Here is a 14,907-nt window from a genome sequence, read left to right on the forward strand (position 1 = left end):
CATTTATTCAAACTCTACCATTTCCTGATGCCCAATTTAATTTTTTCTTTCCTTTTCATTGCTTTGAAAATCAGCTGGATTTCTCCCCTTTCTGGAGGAATTCCATGAATTCCATGTAGCTTTTAATCTCTATCTCATATTTGGTGATTAACCAAATATTGCCTCATTGTACATTTTGCATAGTTGATTATGTTGCAATTTCGATTTTGTTATTTATCTGTAACTTGTCAAAGAATCCCCAGGTTGTGGGGAAGGACCTTGTGTTAGACTTGCTGTGTCTGTTGTAGCACCTGGCTCAGTGCATTGCACATAGTGGCGTTTCACAGGAATCTCTTATTGATTAATATTCTCTCTGAGACCCACATGGTGTTCCAGTCCCCATGATGCTCTCAGCATTCAGAAGGAGGGAGTTACGATGGTAACTGCAGTGATGAAGGGAGTCAGGGCTGGGCACAGAGGAGGTGTTCATTAAATGTGGGGTTTGATGGATAAACTGAATTTGGTGAAGTTGACAGGACAATGATGAAATTGATTATGGAAATTATGCTGATGTTCAGTAGGTCAGCAAATATTTAGCATTTCTGATTGGTGGAAACTGCTTTTGAATCTTCTTGGGAAAAAGCCAGTGCTACAAAGAAGATTCCAGAGCTTAAATCATTTATTTATCTATGCCTTCAAAAACAAAAAGTACTTCTTTCCAAAATACGCACACACACACACACGCACAGTTGCACAAATACTTTATCCTTTAGTGCAAGCTTCATGGTCCTTAGAGCAAGGCCTCCTCTTTCCACTTCTGAATTTTTGTGTATTTCTCTATTTCTACAACTCAGTTCCCACCCAGCATTCAGCTCTGGGAACTACCATCACCACTATACATAGTGAGCCCATCATGGGAACCTGGTGTGTGTGACATTCACACAGTCCACATGGCTCAGCATGTGGTACCCTCAGGTGGGCAGGCACACAGTGACCACTGTCTCTACTGTGGAATGAACGACTCCCACAAAACAAGAGACAGCCAGTGGCCCATCACTGCCACATAGTAGGGGGAATCACGGATGGCTACATAACCACTATAGGCCATTGCTACCAGAAAGAGGAACTCGGTCTCCCTAAGGGTCAGGGAGTAGAAGAGCTGGATCCCACATCTGTTGAGAGAGATGATCTTCTTCTCCAAGAAGACATGCACCAGCATCTTGAGGTGCAGCAGATGCCCAGGATGAGAAGTTGCAGAGGAAGAAGTAGATGGGCAGGTGCAGTCGTACATTCAGCCAAATGAGAAGGACAATGAGCCTGTTGCCCAGCAGGGTCAGCAGATAGGTAGCCCCAAACAGGACATAGTCCAGACAGGGCCTGCCTGGAGAGCCCCAATAGGACAAACTTGCTCACCCAAGTAGCATCCCTCCTCAGGGAGCAAGTAGATCAGGTTGCCAGCGGGACGAGGCAGGTTAGAGAGGCCAGAATCAGAATCAGATTCACAGTCTGGGACTGAATAAAGGACTTTAAGTAGGACTGCCGTGACCTGTAGGTTTTCTCCATTAGACTCTGAACTTCTTGAAATGTTAGATCTTTTCAGATTTTTCTTTCTTTTACAAAGATTCCTAGCAAATGTTTCACAATAAAAAATTTGTGTTGGGTGCAAGAAAGAAAAATTAAAGCATTGGTCTTGAGGATTGTTCTCTGATTCTGAAGATGTCGGACTTGTGTTCTGGAATCCCCTCCTATCCGTATTGCTCACTCTGGAGCCAGCAGTTCTTCCTGCTTCTCCCATAATCCAGGCTGGGTTAGTGACAGAGACAAAATTGTTCATTTAGTTCTCAGCATATTGGTTAATCAGGCTTAGTACCAGGCTGATAAGATCAAGGCGTCATTGTACAACACTGTATCAACTATAATTATGTCCCAACTTCTTGAGATTATCGTATATCCTTGGTGAAATGCTGGCATTTATTTGAATGTTAAAGTAAGTGATTAATAAAAGATGAATGCGCACATCACTTGCTTGCACTGACAACATTTGGAAACTGATGGCGCCCGTAGATCAACCCAGTAAGTGAAAAGCCTCTAAAACCTTTGGAGCTTTGTTACATGTAAATCCTCATCATAGTAAAGAAATGTTTGCCCTCGTGACAACTCCCTGTTTCCTTTGCTGGGCTTTAGTACTATTGGTTAGTGTGAGAAAAGGAGAGACCACAGGGACATGGTGAAGGGTCCAATGGCTAGAAAAGCCCATTTGGATGTCCATTAGGGGATGCTTGGAAGGGAAAGTAAAAACTCTAGATACTGGGGCTCACTTATGAACATCCCACAGGAGCCATGGTGGATACCAGAGAAACACCTTCCACATTGACTGCACATTAAAATCCCCTGGTTTGAAAACTCCTAAGCACAGACAACACCCCAGTGCGATTAAATCAGAATGTCAAGTGGGAGAAACCCGGACATCAGTATATTAGTAACTTTGAATGTTTCCCAGATAATCAAAATGTGAAGCTAAGTTTGAGAATCATTGTTTTAGAGGGAAACTTTAACCTTATTTTTGAAGACTCAATACTTGGCTTTGGGAAGAGGAATATGTTTTGAGATAAACCTGGAAGACTCTTTGAGGAGAAAAGATCTTTTTGGCTTCACATCTCATTCTTCGTTTAAAAAAGTTGATACCAAGAAACTTTGATTGATTTGCCTCAAATTCCACTGTGAATCAGTGAAAAAGTTCTCCCCAATATTTTACCTTCAACGTGTTGGGTGTCCATTTTCCCTTAGCTTTCTGAGGTCAGGTCCAAAAACAACGTGTCAGGAAAGGTGTACTGTTTTGGATGCTGCCGTGCAGGGCAGGATGGAGGCTCTGGATGGCCACCAAGTTACAAAGGGAAACAGACTGAAGAGTAGTTTGGACAGGCCAGCAGACTGGAGGTCTAGTTTACCAAATCACCTGACCTCTATCCTTTTTATCTTAAAAGAGAAACATCCACCCCATAGTTTAGTGAGAGTATGGAGCCCACACATGTGGACTCTCAACTTTCTCTGCAGCCAGGAGGTAGAATTGGAAAAACTCCTCCACTAAGTCCAGCTTGTCCACTTCTCTTTTCTGACTTCTAACAAACTAACTGCTCAAAGGGTAGAGGGTGTTTTCTCTTTTTAGTGTTCCCCTTTCTAGATTCTAACAGAGGTTGGCATGTAAAATCGGTGGACTGACTGAATGAATGAATGTCATATTGAGGCGTGGTTTCTTTAAAATTCGTTCTCTCATCCAAGAGCTCAGTGTAGAACCTGCTTATGGATGTTTTCACAGAGCCCACTCTGTGGTATCAAGAAAGGCTCCACTCAGAGAGTTATCTTGAGGCACCAACAGTTGTTTCCTCCTGATGAGTAAGTGTCCTCAAAAACATGGAATCTCTCTCTAAAGAGACAAGGGCCAAAAATCATTTCTAAATTCTAAAACTCAAATAATGGGTAGGAAAATATTTTGGACCCTCACGGCTTTTTCCAACCTAAACTTAATGAATTGAAGTCTTCTCTGGATAAACGAGTTGTATGTACTCTTGCCAAGGAGAAGAGAATATAAGCATTATTTTACATATAAGAGATGTTTTCTATTATTATGATTAGAAGATCTCAGTAGATTATTGTCCCAACCATGTCATAGTTTAGTGAAGAAGAATTACATATCAAGGAGTATAAAACCAACATCATTGCTTTTGGTTGACACCCTCCAACTTTTAACTGGTATTATCAAAAAACCTTATACACGAAGTTTGCTCATTCAATGATTTTGCTGATCCTTTCGTAGCCAGGCTCTGTTAGAAGGTGTACCAGGATATCACACTGCTCAAAGCTAGATGTTCCATAGGTATGTGATGAGGATAAAGGAAATATATTAAATTATAAGTACTTGAGATTTGTTCTCCCTCAAGAACTAAGGAGGAAGAACTCCGGAGGTTTCTCTGCTGTACCAAATGCAGACACTGGGCAAAGGGCAGGCAAACGCCTACACATAGATGCACTAGTTGGGGGAGAAAACTTTGAAAGAGAGTAGAGAAAAGAAAGATATTTTGTTGATTTGTGAGAGAAATAAATAGTTAGAGAAGGATCTAAAAATGAGAGTTAAAAAGCTTTGACTGGGGGTTGGGGTTGAGCACCTCCGATGGAGTGGGAGCAGTGGGAGAATGGAGCAGGGAAGGAAGGAGGCAGATGGAAGTGCTGATGGTACTAGGGGGAGAAGGAGGTGGGCAGGCACTGAGGGAGTGAGTGAGGGAAGCTGACGGTCCAGGGAGGGGAGGGAAGGGAGGTCTTCAATAAAAAAATGAAGGAAGAAAAGATTTTGCTGGACATTTCTCCAGAGAGGATATACAAGTGACCAACAAGCCCACAAAAGGATTCTCAACATCATTAGTCATTAGGGACAAATTAAAACTACAGTGGGATACTACTTTACACTCACTGGGATCACTGTATCAAAGACATGGAACATAAGTGTTGGGAGGGAGTAGAGAAATTGGAACCCTTGTTCATTGCTGGTGGGAATTTAAAATGGATCAGCTGTGGAGAATAGTTTGGCAATTCCTCAAAAAGTTACACACAGAATTACTGTATGATCCAACAATTCCACTACAGAGAATATAGCAAAAATAACTGGAAACCAGTTTTCATACAAAAATTTATACATGAATGTTCATAGCAGCACTATTCACAATAGCCAAAAGGTAGAAACAACCCAAATGTCCTGCATCTGATGAATCTACAAAAAAAGTAGTTATTTTTATACAGTGGAATATTATTCAGCTATAAAAAAGGGGTGTAGCACTGTTCATGCCACAACATGTGTAGACCTCAAAAACATGCTAAGTGAAAGAAGCCAGACATGAAAGGTCACATGTTGTATGATCTCACTTACATGAAGACCAGACCATGTCTGTCCAGAACAGACAAATCCACAAAGACAGAAAGCAGAGTAGTGGTTGTCAGGAACTGGGAGGAGGGAGGAGTGAGAAGTGACTGCTTAAATGGTGTGAGGTGTCCTTTTTGGGTGCTGAAAATATTTGCAACTAGTTAGACATGAGGTTGCACAAAAGCATGAATATACTAAATGCCACTGAATTGTACAATTTAGAATCGTTAAAATCCTGAATCATATATTATGTGAATTTTACTTCAATTTAAAAAAACTTTTACTGGATTGTTGGGAAGATGATGGTGTAGGAGGATTCTGAACTCATCTCTTCCCATGGGCACAACAAATCTATAACTACCTGTGGAATAATTACCTCTGAGAGACAACTGGAAACAGGATGAATAGAATCCCCCACAACAAGAGACAATATTGACAGAGGTGGAAGAGGCTGAATATCCTTCTGCTGAGGAAAAACTCACATTCTAGCCATGGTGCTTCACAGCTAGGAGGAATCATAAGACGTGAAGCTTTTCTTGGAGGAGTGGAGTATCTGAGTGGAAAAGCTACGCCACAACAAGCAGCCTTTGAAAGAAGGACAACTGAAATGAGTGCCATAATACCTGACTTTGCTGGCTAATAAAACCAGTGGGGAATAAGCCCCAAAAAGCTATGGAACATAAGAAAAAGAAAAGCCTGCTCTTAAGGGGCCTATGCACAGATTTACCCATAACAGAAACCAACTCAATATCAACAGAAAAAAAGGTGCATAGTCCCTTGGTAAAAGAGATTCACTTGGTAAGCTCTGAGCGCTTTTAAGAGAGGCAGGCAGTGGCCAGGACCAGCTCCCAAGGACTGAGACACTGGCAGACGTCATTGGATTTCTTCCTCTGGCCTGATAACATAGAGGTTTGCCCCACCCACTGGTGCACCATTTAGTCTGGCTCAGCCAGGGCAGGCATTCTGCCCTGGGGACTTTCCCCACCTACCAGCAAGCCCCAGGGAACTTGTGAGCCCACAAAGGCAGAGTGTGTAAGACCTCTGCAACAGGGTGAGTGGGTCTGCCTATGCGGAGTGGGGAGTGTGAGTGGGGTAGGAATGCTTTGGTGGGGTGTGGGCCTGTTGTTGGTGGGCCATGTTGACTACAGCAGTCTTGTTCCACTGGCCATCTCAAACAGCCACACAGGGGATCTAGGCCACCTTTTAACACCTGAAATGTTTCTGTGCTGCCATGCCTTGGGCCAGCCCCACCTAGCTGTGCTCCTGAGAGAGCCGACAACAGCCTTGCAGGGTGAAGACCTAAGGCAATTGTGAGCGCCCAAGCCTAGCAACCAGCCATACTGGGAGTCTGACTCACTTAATAACAAAACAGCAGCATGTATGGGCTATTAGAACTTTCATCCAGGCATGCTGGGGTTTCCCTTGTCCAATAAAGTGACTAAAGTGACCATAGCAGCTATATGCAGCTGAGTTTTACAAGTCGGCCCAGGGGCCAGCCTAGCCTACCCATGCACCCACAACAAGAGCAACTCTCCCACAGCAGAAGGGCACATGTAGCCCACACAGGGCACACTCTTGGAACTAGTGGTGAGAGGGAGGCACATTGCTGGGCACCAGAAGGCATCTCTTACATAAGGCCACATCTCCAAGACTGGGACATGTAGCTGATCTACCTAATATTTAGATACAAGCACAGAGAAGTAGGCAAAATGAAGAGATAAAGGGTTATATTCTGAACAAGGGAACAGGATAAATCCTCAGCAAAATAACTAAATGAAACAAAGGTAAACACTTTATCCGATAATGAGTACAAACTAATGGTCATAAGTATGCTTACTGACCTTGAGGGAAGAATAGATGAATTCAGTGAGAACCTCAACAAGGAATTGGGAAATATAAAAAAGAACAAATCAGAACTGAAGGATACAATAATGGAAATGACAAATTCACTAGAGGGAATCAACAGCAGTGTATATGACACCGAAGAATAGATCAATAAGCTGAATGAAAGGGTGGAGAAAATCACCCAGCAGAACAGAAAAAAGAAAAAAGAATTAGAAAGAACAAGGACTGTCTAAAGGACCTCTGGGACAACATCAAGCATACTAACATCTGTATTATACATGTCTCAAAAGGAGAAGAGAGAGACAAAAAGGCAAAGAACCTATTCGAAGAAATGACAACTGAAAACTTTCTTAACTAAGGAAATAAACAGACCCAGGTAGAGGAAGTACAGAGAGCACCAGAGAAAATGACCCCACAGAGGCCCACGTTAAGACACGTTATAATTAAAATGTCAAGAATTAAAAATAAAGACAGAATCCTAAAAGCTGCAAGAGAAAGGCAACAAGCAATATACAAAGGCAACTCCATAGGGCCGTCAGCTGATTTCTCAGCAGAAACCTTACAGGCAAGAAGGTAGAAATATGACACATTCAAAGTGCTGAAAGGAAAAAACCTACCACCTAGAATACTCTATTTGGTAAGGTTATCATTCGGAATGGAAGGAGAGATAAAGAGTTTTCCAGACAAGCAAAAACTAAAGGAGTTTATCACCAATAAACTGGCCTTACAAGAAATGTTAAAAAGACTTACTTAAGTGGAAAAGAAAAGACCACAAATAGGAATAAGAAAATTATCAAAGAAAAAAATCATTGGTAAAGGCAAATACACAGTAAAGGTAGGAGATGAGCCACCTATGAAGCTAATATGAAGGTCAATAGAAAAAGATACTAAAAATATCTACCCCCAGGAAAAGAGGTTAATGGATACAGATACACACAAAAGAGGTTAAATATGATGGAAAAACATAAATTGTAGGAGGTGGGAGTAAAAAGGATAGGACTTTTAGTAAGAGGTCAAACTTAAGAGACCATCAATTTAATATAGATTGCTATTTACATAGGTTATTATATATGAACCTTGTGGTAATCACAAACCATGTATTTGTTATAAATACACAAATAATTAAGAGAAAGGAACCGAAACATAACACTAAAGATAGCCATGAAATTGCAAGAGAAGAAGAAAGGAACAGAGAACTACTAAAACGTCCAGAAAAAAGTAACAAAATGATAATAAGTATATACTTATCAATACTTTCAAGGTCAATGGACTAAATGCTCCAATCAAAAGGTATAAAGTGGCTGACTGGATAAAAACAAGACCCATATATATACTGCATACAAGAGACACACGTCAGACCTAAAAACACTCACAGACTGAAAGTAAAGGGATGGAAACAGATACTTCATGCAAATGGCAGTGAAAAGAAAGCTGAGTAGCAATACTTATATCAGACAAAATAGACTTTAAAACAAAAAGTGTAGCAAGAGAAAAAGAAAGGCACTACACAATAATAAAGGGAACAATGCAACAAGAAGACATAACACTTGTAAATATCTATGCAGCCAACAAAGGTGCACCTACATATATAAAGCAATTATTAACAGATATAAAAGGAGAAATAGACAACAACACATAACAGTAGGGGACTTTAACATTCCACTTTCATTAATGGATAGATCATGCAAACAGAAGATCAATAAGGAAACATTGGCCTTAAATGATACATTAGACAAGGTGGACTTAGTAGATATATATAGAACATTCCATCCAAAAACTGCAGAATACACACTCTTTTCGAATCCACGTAGGACATTGTCCAGGATAGATGCCATATTAGGCCACAAAACAAGTCTCAATAAATTTAAGAAGATTGAAATAATACCAAGCATCTTTTCTGACCACAATGGTGTGAAACTAGAAATCAATTACAAGAAGAATGCTGGAAAAGCCACAAAAATGTAGAGAATAAACAAAGTGCTACTGAGCAATGATTGGGCCAATGAAGAAATCAAAGAAGAAATCAAAAAATACCTAGAGACAAGTGAAAATGAAAATATGACATGCCAAATTTGTGGGATATAACAAAAGTAGTAATAAGAGGGAAGTTTATAGCAATACAGGCCTACCTTAACAAACAAGAAAAATCTCAAATAAACGATCTAACAGTGCACCAGAAGAAACTAGAGAAAGGAGAACAAACAAAGACCAAAGTCAGTAGAAGGAAGGAAATAATAAAAGTTAGAGCAGAAATAAATGAAATAGAGACTAAAACATAATAGAAAAAAATCAATGAAATTAAGAGCTGGTTCTTTGAAAAGATAAACAAAATTGACAAACCTTTAGCTAGACCCACCAAGAAAAAAAGAGAAAGCTCAAATAAAATGAGAATCAAAAGAGGAGAAATTATAACAGACACCTCAGAAATACAAAGGATTATGAGAATACCACGAAAAGCTATATGACAGAAAATTGGATAATCTAGAAGAAATTAATAAATTCTTAGAATCATACAAGCCTTCGAAACTGCATCTAGGAGAAATAGAGAATATGAATAGACCAATCACCAGTAAGGAGATCGAAACAGTAATCAAAAACTTCCAAAAGATGAAAGCCCAGGACCAGATGGCTTCCCCAGTGAATTCTACCAAACACTCAAAGAAGACTTAATGCTTTTCCTTCTCAAACTCTTCCAAAAATTTGAAGAAGAGAGGAAGTTTCCTAACTTATTCTATGAAGCCAACATTACCGTGATACCAAAACCAGACAAGGACAGCACAAAAAATGAAAATTATAGGCCAATATCACTGATGAAAAAAATCCTCAACAAAATACTAGCAAATCAAATACAACAATATATTAAAAAGATCATACACCGTGATCAAGTGGGATTTATTCCAGGGATTCAGGGATGGTTCAACATCCACAATTCAACAGGATACACCACATCAACAAAATGAAGAATAAAAATAACATGATCTTCTCAATAGAGGCAGAGAAAGCATTTGACAAGATTAAGCATCCATTTATGATAAAATCCTTGAATAAAATGAGTATAGAAGGAAAGCACCTCAACATAATAAAGGCCATATATGACAACCCCACAGCTAATATCGTACTCAACTGTGAAAAATTGAAAGTTATCCCTTTAAGAACAGGAGCAAGACAAGAATGCTCACTTTCACCATTCTTATTTAACATTAGTACTGGAGGCCCTAGCCAGAGAAATAAGGCAAAAAAGAGAAAGAAAAGGGATTCAAATTGGAAAGGAAGAAGCAAAACTCTCACTATTTGCAGATGACATGATTTTATATGTGGAAAACCCTAAAGAATCCACCGAGGCTTTTAGAAAAAATCAACAAATACGGTAAAGTTGCAGGATACAAAATCAATGTACAAAAATCAGTTATATTTTTCCATACACTAGCAAAAAAATAGCAGAAAGAGAAATTAAGAATACAATCCCATTTAGAATTAGAATACAATCCCGAGTAAAATACTTAGGAATAAATTTAACCAAAGAAATGCAGGACTTGTACACTGAATACTATAAAGTATTGTTGAAAGAAATCAAAGAAGACATAAAGAAATGAAAAGATATTCCCTGGCCATGGATTGAAAGAATTAACATGATTAAGATGTCCATAGTTCCTAAAGCAATCTACAGATTCAATGCAATCCTTATCAAAGTCCCAACAATATTTTTCAAAAAATAAAACAAAGACTCCTAAAATTTATATGGAACAAGAAAAGACCCCGAATAGCCAAAGGAATTCTGAGAAAAAAAGAACAAAGCTGAAGTTATCACACTCCCCAATTTAAAAATATACTGCAAAGCTATAGTAACCAAAACAGCGTGGTGCTGGCACAAAAACAGACATACAGATCAGTGGAACAGAATTGAGAGCCCAAAAATAAACCCATATATCTACGAACAGCTAATTTTCAACAAAGGATCAAAGAACATACAATAGAGAATGGAAAGTCTCTTCAATGAATGATGATAAGAAAACTGGACAGTCACATGCAAAAGAATGAATGTAGACCAGTTTTTAACGCTATACACAAAAATTAACTCAAAATGGATTAAAGACTTGAATATAAGACCTGAAACCATAAAACTGCTACAGAATAACACAGGCAGTATGCTCTTCAACACTGGTCTTAGCAGTCTCTTTTCAAATACCATGTTGCATCAGGCAGGGGAAACAAAAGAAAAAATAAACAAATGGGACTACATCAAACTAAAAATCTTCTGCACAGCAAAGGAAACCATAAACAAAACTAAAAGTCAACCTAACTATTGGGAAAACATATTTGCAAATCATATATCTGACAAGGAGTTAATATCCAAAATACATAAATAACTCATAAATCTCAAGAACACAAAAACAAAGAACTCAATCAAAAAGCTGGCAAAAGATCTGAACATTTTTCCAAAGATGTACAGATGGCCAACAGGCACATGAAAAGATGTTTAGCATTACTAATAGGGAAATGCAAATCAAAACTGCAATGAGATATCACCTCACACCCATCAGAATGGCTATAATTAACAAGACAAGAAATACCAAATGTTGGAGAGGATTTGGAGAAAAGGGAAAGCTCATACACTGCTGGTGAGATGTAAACTGGTGCAGCCATTATTCAAAACAGTATGGAGATTCCTTGAAAAATTAGGAATAGAACTACCGTATGATCCAGCTATTCTACTTCTGGGTATTAATCCACAGAACACAAAAATATGAAAGTGTAAAGATATTTGCACCCCTATGTTCATCACAGCAGTGTTCACAATAGTCGAGACCTGGAAACAACCTAAGTGCCCATCAGTGGATGAGTGGATAAAGAAAATGTGGTATATACATGATGGAATACTACTCAGCTATAAAAAGCAGATGAAATCTTGCCATTTGCAACAACATGGATGGAACTTGAAGGTATTATGCTAAGCAAAAAAAGTCAGACAGAGAAAGTCAAATACTGCATGATTTTATTCATAAGTAGAAAATAAAAACAACAACAACAATACGTAGACACAGAGATTAGATTGGTGGCTACCAGAGGGGAAGGGGTGAGAGAGGAGGGCAAAAACCGGGATAGGGCACTTGTGTATGGTGAAGGATGGCAATGAGTCTTTGAGTGGTGAACATGGTCTAATCTACACAAAAATCAAAATATAATGACATACATGTGAAATTTATACAATGTATAAAACCAATGCTACCTCAACAAAAAAGGAGAAAATATTTTTAAAATTTTTTAAAAATTTTAAATTTTACTATGAATTTAAAAGCTACTCCATTCCTTCCTCCTCAACCTTTTGGCATTTTCTTGACAGGTTCCTTTTAAGTTTGAATTGTTCTCAATATATGTTTTTTTTGTTGTTTATTTATGGTAAAGATAAAGCAGGGATTTGTAATATTTAAGTAGGAGATGCTTTATTCTGATTTTTAAAAGTCGTTTTAAACAATTCTCTGGATAAAATTATCACTGCTTTTATTTATATTTTAGGATGTTTAGAGCTCAATCATTAATAGTGTTTACAACATAGAGAAGTTATCACCAGGGGCAATGGAAGTCTTTCCTTGCTGATTAGCTCAGCTCATTTCTGATCGTTGTGGCATGATCTTCAAGTCCTGCGTGGGGTCTGAATACAAGCCTCAGTTTTCACAAAAAGATATCCGTAGACTTGATTGTGCAGAAAGGCATGTGTTTGAGGTCCTGAATTTTTGATGTTTTGGCCAGGCATTTGCCACCGTTACAAGACTGAGAGGGAAACATGCAGAGTGATGTCCACATGGCTCACACATGGTCCAGTCCTGCTCATCAGGACTGTGGGCACCATTACTATGACTTTGGCTCCAAGTCCTTGTGTGAAGTCCCCACCCTTTAGAGCTGGGCTGGACCATGTGTGAGTCACATGGATGACCTTTGCATCTGGCCTAAAGCCTGTTTGATCCCATGGGCACAGTGAATTTTGTAACTTACAGCTTGCGAGCCTGAATCTGCCTGTCACTTGAGAGCCCCATGAGGACAAACTCACTCACCCAGGTCAGGTTGTCCTTCCTGTATATTTATTCAGAATAAAGCATCTCCTACTTAAATATTACAAATCCCTGCTTTATCTTTACCATAAATAAACAACAAAAAAAACATATATTGAGAACAATTCAAACTTAAAAGGAACCTGTCAAGAAAATGCCAAAAGGTTGAGGAGGAAGGAATGGAGTAGCTTTTAAATTCATAGTAAAATTTAAAATTTTTAAAAAATTTTAAAAATAAGTTTTATGCACAGCCCTGATTTCTGGTTTAATCCTCCTTTCAAAATCATTTATGCTGGTATATCATTCTTTTTCATTTAATTTTCTGTAAGGTGTATACGTCTCTAAATTGCTTCACATTTTTAAGAACAAGTCAGGGACCAAAAGCAGAGTCCAGAGATAAAATCACATTACTCTATTACCTCAAAGGATAGCAGTACAGATTGTCCCACCTGCTGCCTTACACATTGCTGCACACAGATGCACATGTACACGCATGTATGCACATGTACCAAGAGACATTTCTCAGGAGGGCACACTCTAGTGCCCACTGTCTGCAGAGCGAGGATCTCTTGTGGCAAAATCACATATTAAAGTGTTGACTGAGACCTCTCATCAGAACTCGACTCAGAGCAGCCTTCATCTCCTTGTTCCGCAGACTGTAGATAAGTGGATTCAACATGGGAGTCACCACAGCAAAAAAGAGCACCACCACCTTGTCCTTCTCAGCTGAAGCCGTGGAGCTGGGCTGCATGTAGGTAACCAGGGCCATCCCATAAGACATGGAGACCACAGTGAGGTGGGAGGCACAGGTCCCAAAGGCTTTGAGGCGTCCACTGGTGGAGTGGATCCGCAGGATGGCGACCACAATGTGAGTGTAGGACAGGGAGACCAGGAAGCAGGGCAGCAGCAGCACCACCACACTGGAGGCCATTATGACCGCCTGGTTGAGGGTGATGTCCACGCAGGCCAACCTGACCAGTGCCAGTGTCTCACAGGACACACGGTTCAGCACATGGTGCCCACAGGTGGGCAGGCGCATGGTGACCGCTGTCTCCACTGCAGACTTAGCTAGGCCCACAAGCCAAGAGACCAATGCCAGGGCCGCACAGCGCCTTGGGCCCATCACTACCACGTAGTGCAGTGGGTCACAGACCGCCACGTAGCGGTCATAGGCCATTGCTGCCAGTAGCAAGAACTCAGTCCTTGCCAGAGCCAGTGAGAATAAGAGCTGGGTCGCACATTGAGTGAAGGAGATGGTCTTCTTCTCCAGGAGGAAGTGTGCTAGCATCTGGGGGGCCCAACTGGAGATGTAGCAGATGTCCAACACTGCTAGGTTGCAGAGGAAGAAGTACATGGGCAGGTGCAGTTGCCTGTCCAGCCCAATCACGAGGACAATGAGCCCGTTACCCAGCAGGGTCAGTAGATATGCAACCCCAAACAGGACAAAGAGTCGAGCCTGAATCTGCCTGTCACTTGAGAGCCCCATTAGGACAAACTCACTCACCCAGGTCAGGTTGTCCTTCCTCATGCAGCAGGTGGGTCAGGCTGTCAGAGGGAGAGACAGAGTCAGGTAGGAGCAAGTGATTCTCTTAGTTTAGAAGTTTGGGATTAAGCCCTGGGCTATCACTGGGCCTGGAATTGGGATACCTCTCCTCAGGTTCCTTACCTAGGGAGAATGTAGTGAAGATGCTGGAGAAAGAGACATTTGGGTTCTCACACTAGACAGTGAGATTCTCAAGGATAAAGTCCTTGATCATCCTTCTATGTCTAGGATTCAACACAGTTACAGTTATAGAGAAGGTAAGCTATCAATGCAGAAGGAAAGATAGGGAAAGAAATTGGTGGAGAAAAGGGAGAAAAAAATGATAGAAAGAAAGAAAAAAGAAAATAAAAGAGAAACAACCCCAAAAACTACAGAAGGAAGGTAGGAAAATGGGAAAAGAGGAAGAACAGTGGAGCCCATGGAGTAAAGAAAAGACTCTTCAGTGGGGGGGAGCATGGATAGAGTATTCTAATCAGACAACAGAGACCAAGAGGGGCACCCCATGTTCCTCAGTCTTGCTCTCAAAAAACTAGATTCAATTTTTCTTCATGTTTCTTCTCTGATCTGGTCTAGGTCAGTGC

At 40.1% G+C, this 14,907-nt stretch overlaps 1 protein-coding gene and 1 pseudogene across 1 annotated transcript; both read right to left on the minus strand.

The window, feature by feature from the left end:
- Positions 1–890: 890 nt before the first annotated feature.
- Positions 891–12,768, minus strand: LOC124243403 (olfactory receptor 2F1-like; annotated as a pseudogene).
- Positions 12,769–13,363: 595 nt separating this feature from the next.
- Positions 13,364–14,311, minus strand: LOC124243404 (olfactory receptor 2F1-like). Its single transcript, XM_046668977.1, has one exon. The coding sequence runs from the start codon at positions 14,309–14,311 to the stop codon at positions 13,364–13,366; it is 948 nt and encodes a 315-aa protein (XP_046524933.1).
- Between the last annotated feature and the right edge of the window lie 596 nt (positions 14,312–14,907).

The sequence above is a fragment of the Equus quagga genome, chromosome 8, assembly GCF_021613505.1.
Source record: "Equus quagga isolate Etosha38 chromosome 8, UCLA_HA_Equagga_1.0, whole genome shotgun sequence".
NCBI lineage: Eukaryota > Metazoa > Chordata > Mammalia > Perissodactyla > Equidae > Equus > Equus quagga.

Excerpts from the sequence above, each read along its gene's own strand:
- LOC124243404 (XM_046668977.1), bottom strand. The coding sequence starts at position 14,311 with ATGAGGAAGGACAACCTGACCTGGGTGAGTGAGTTTGTCCTAATGGGG.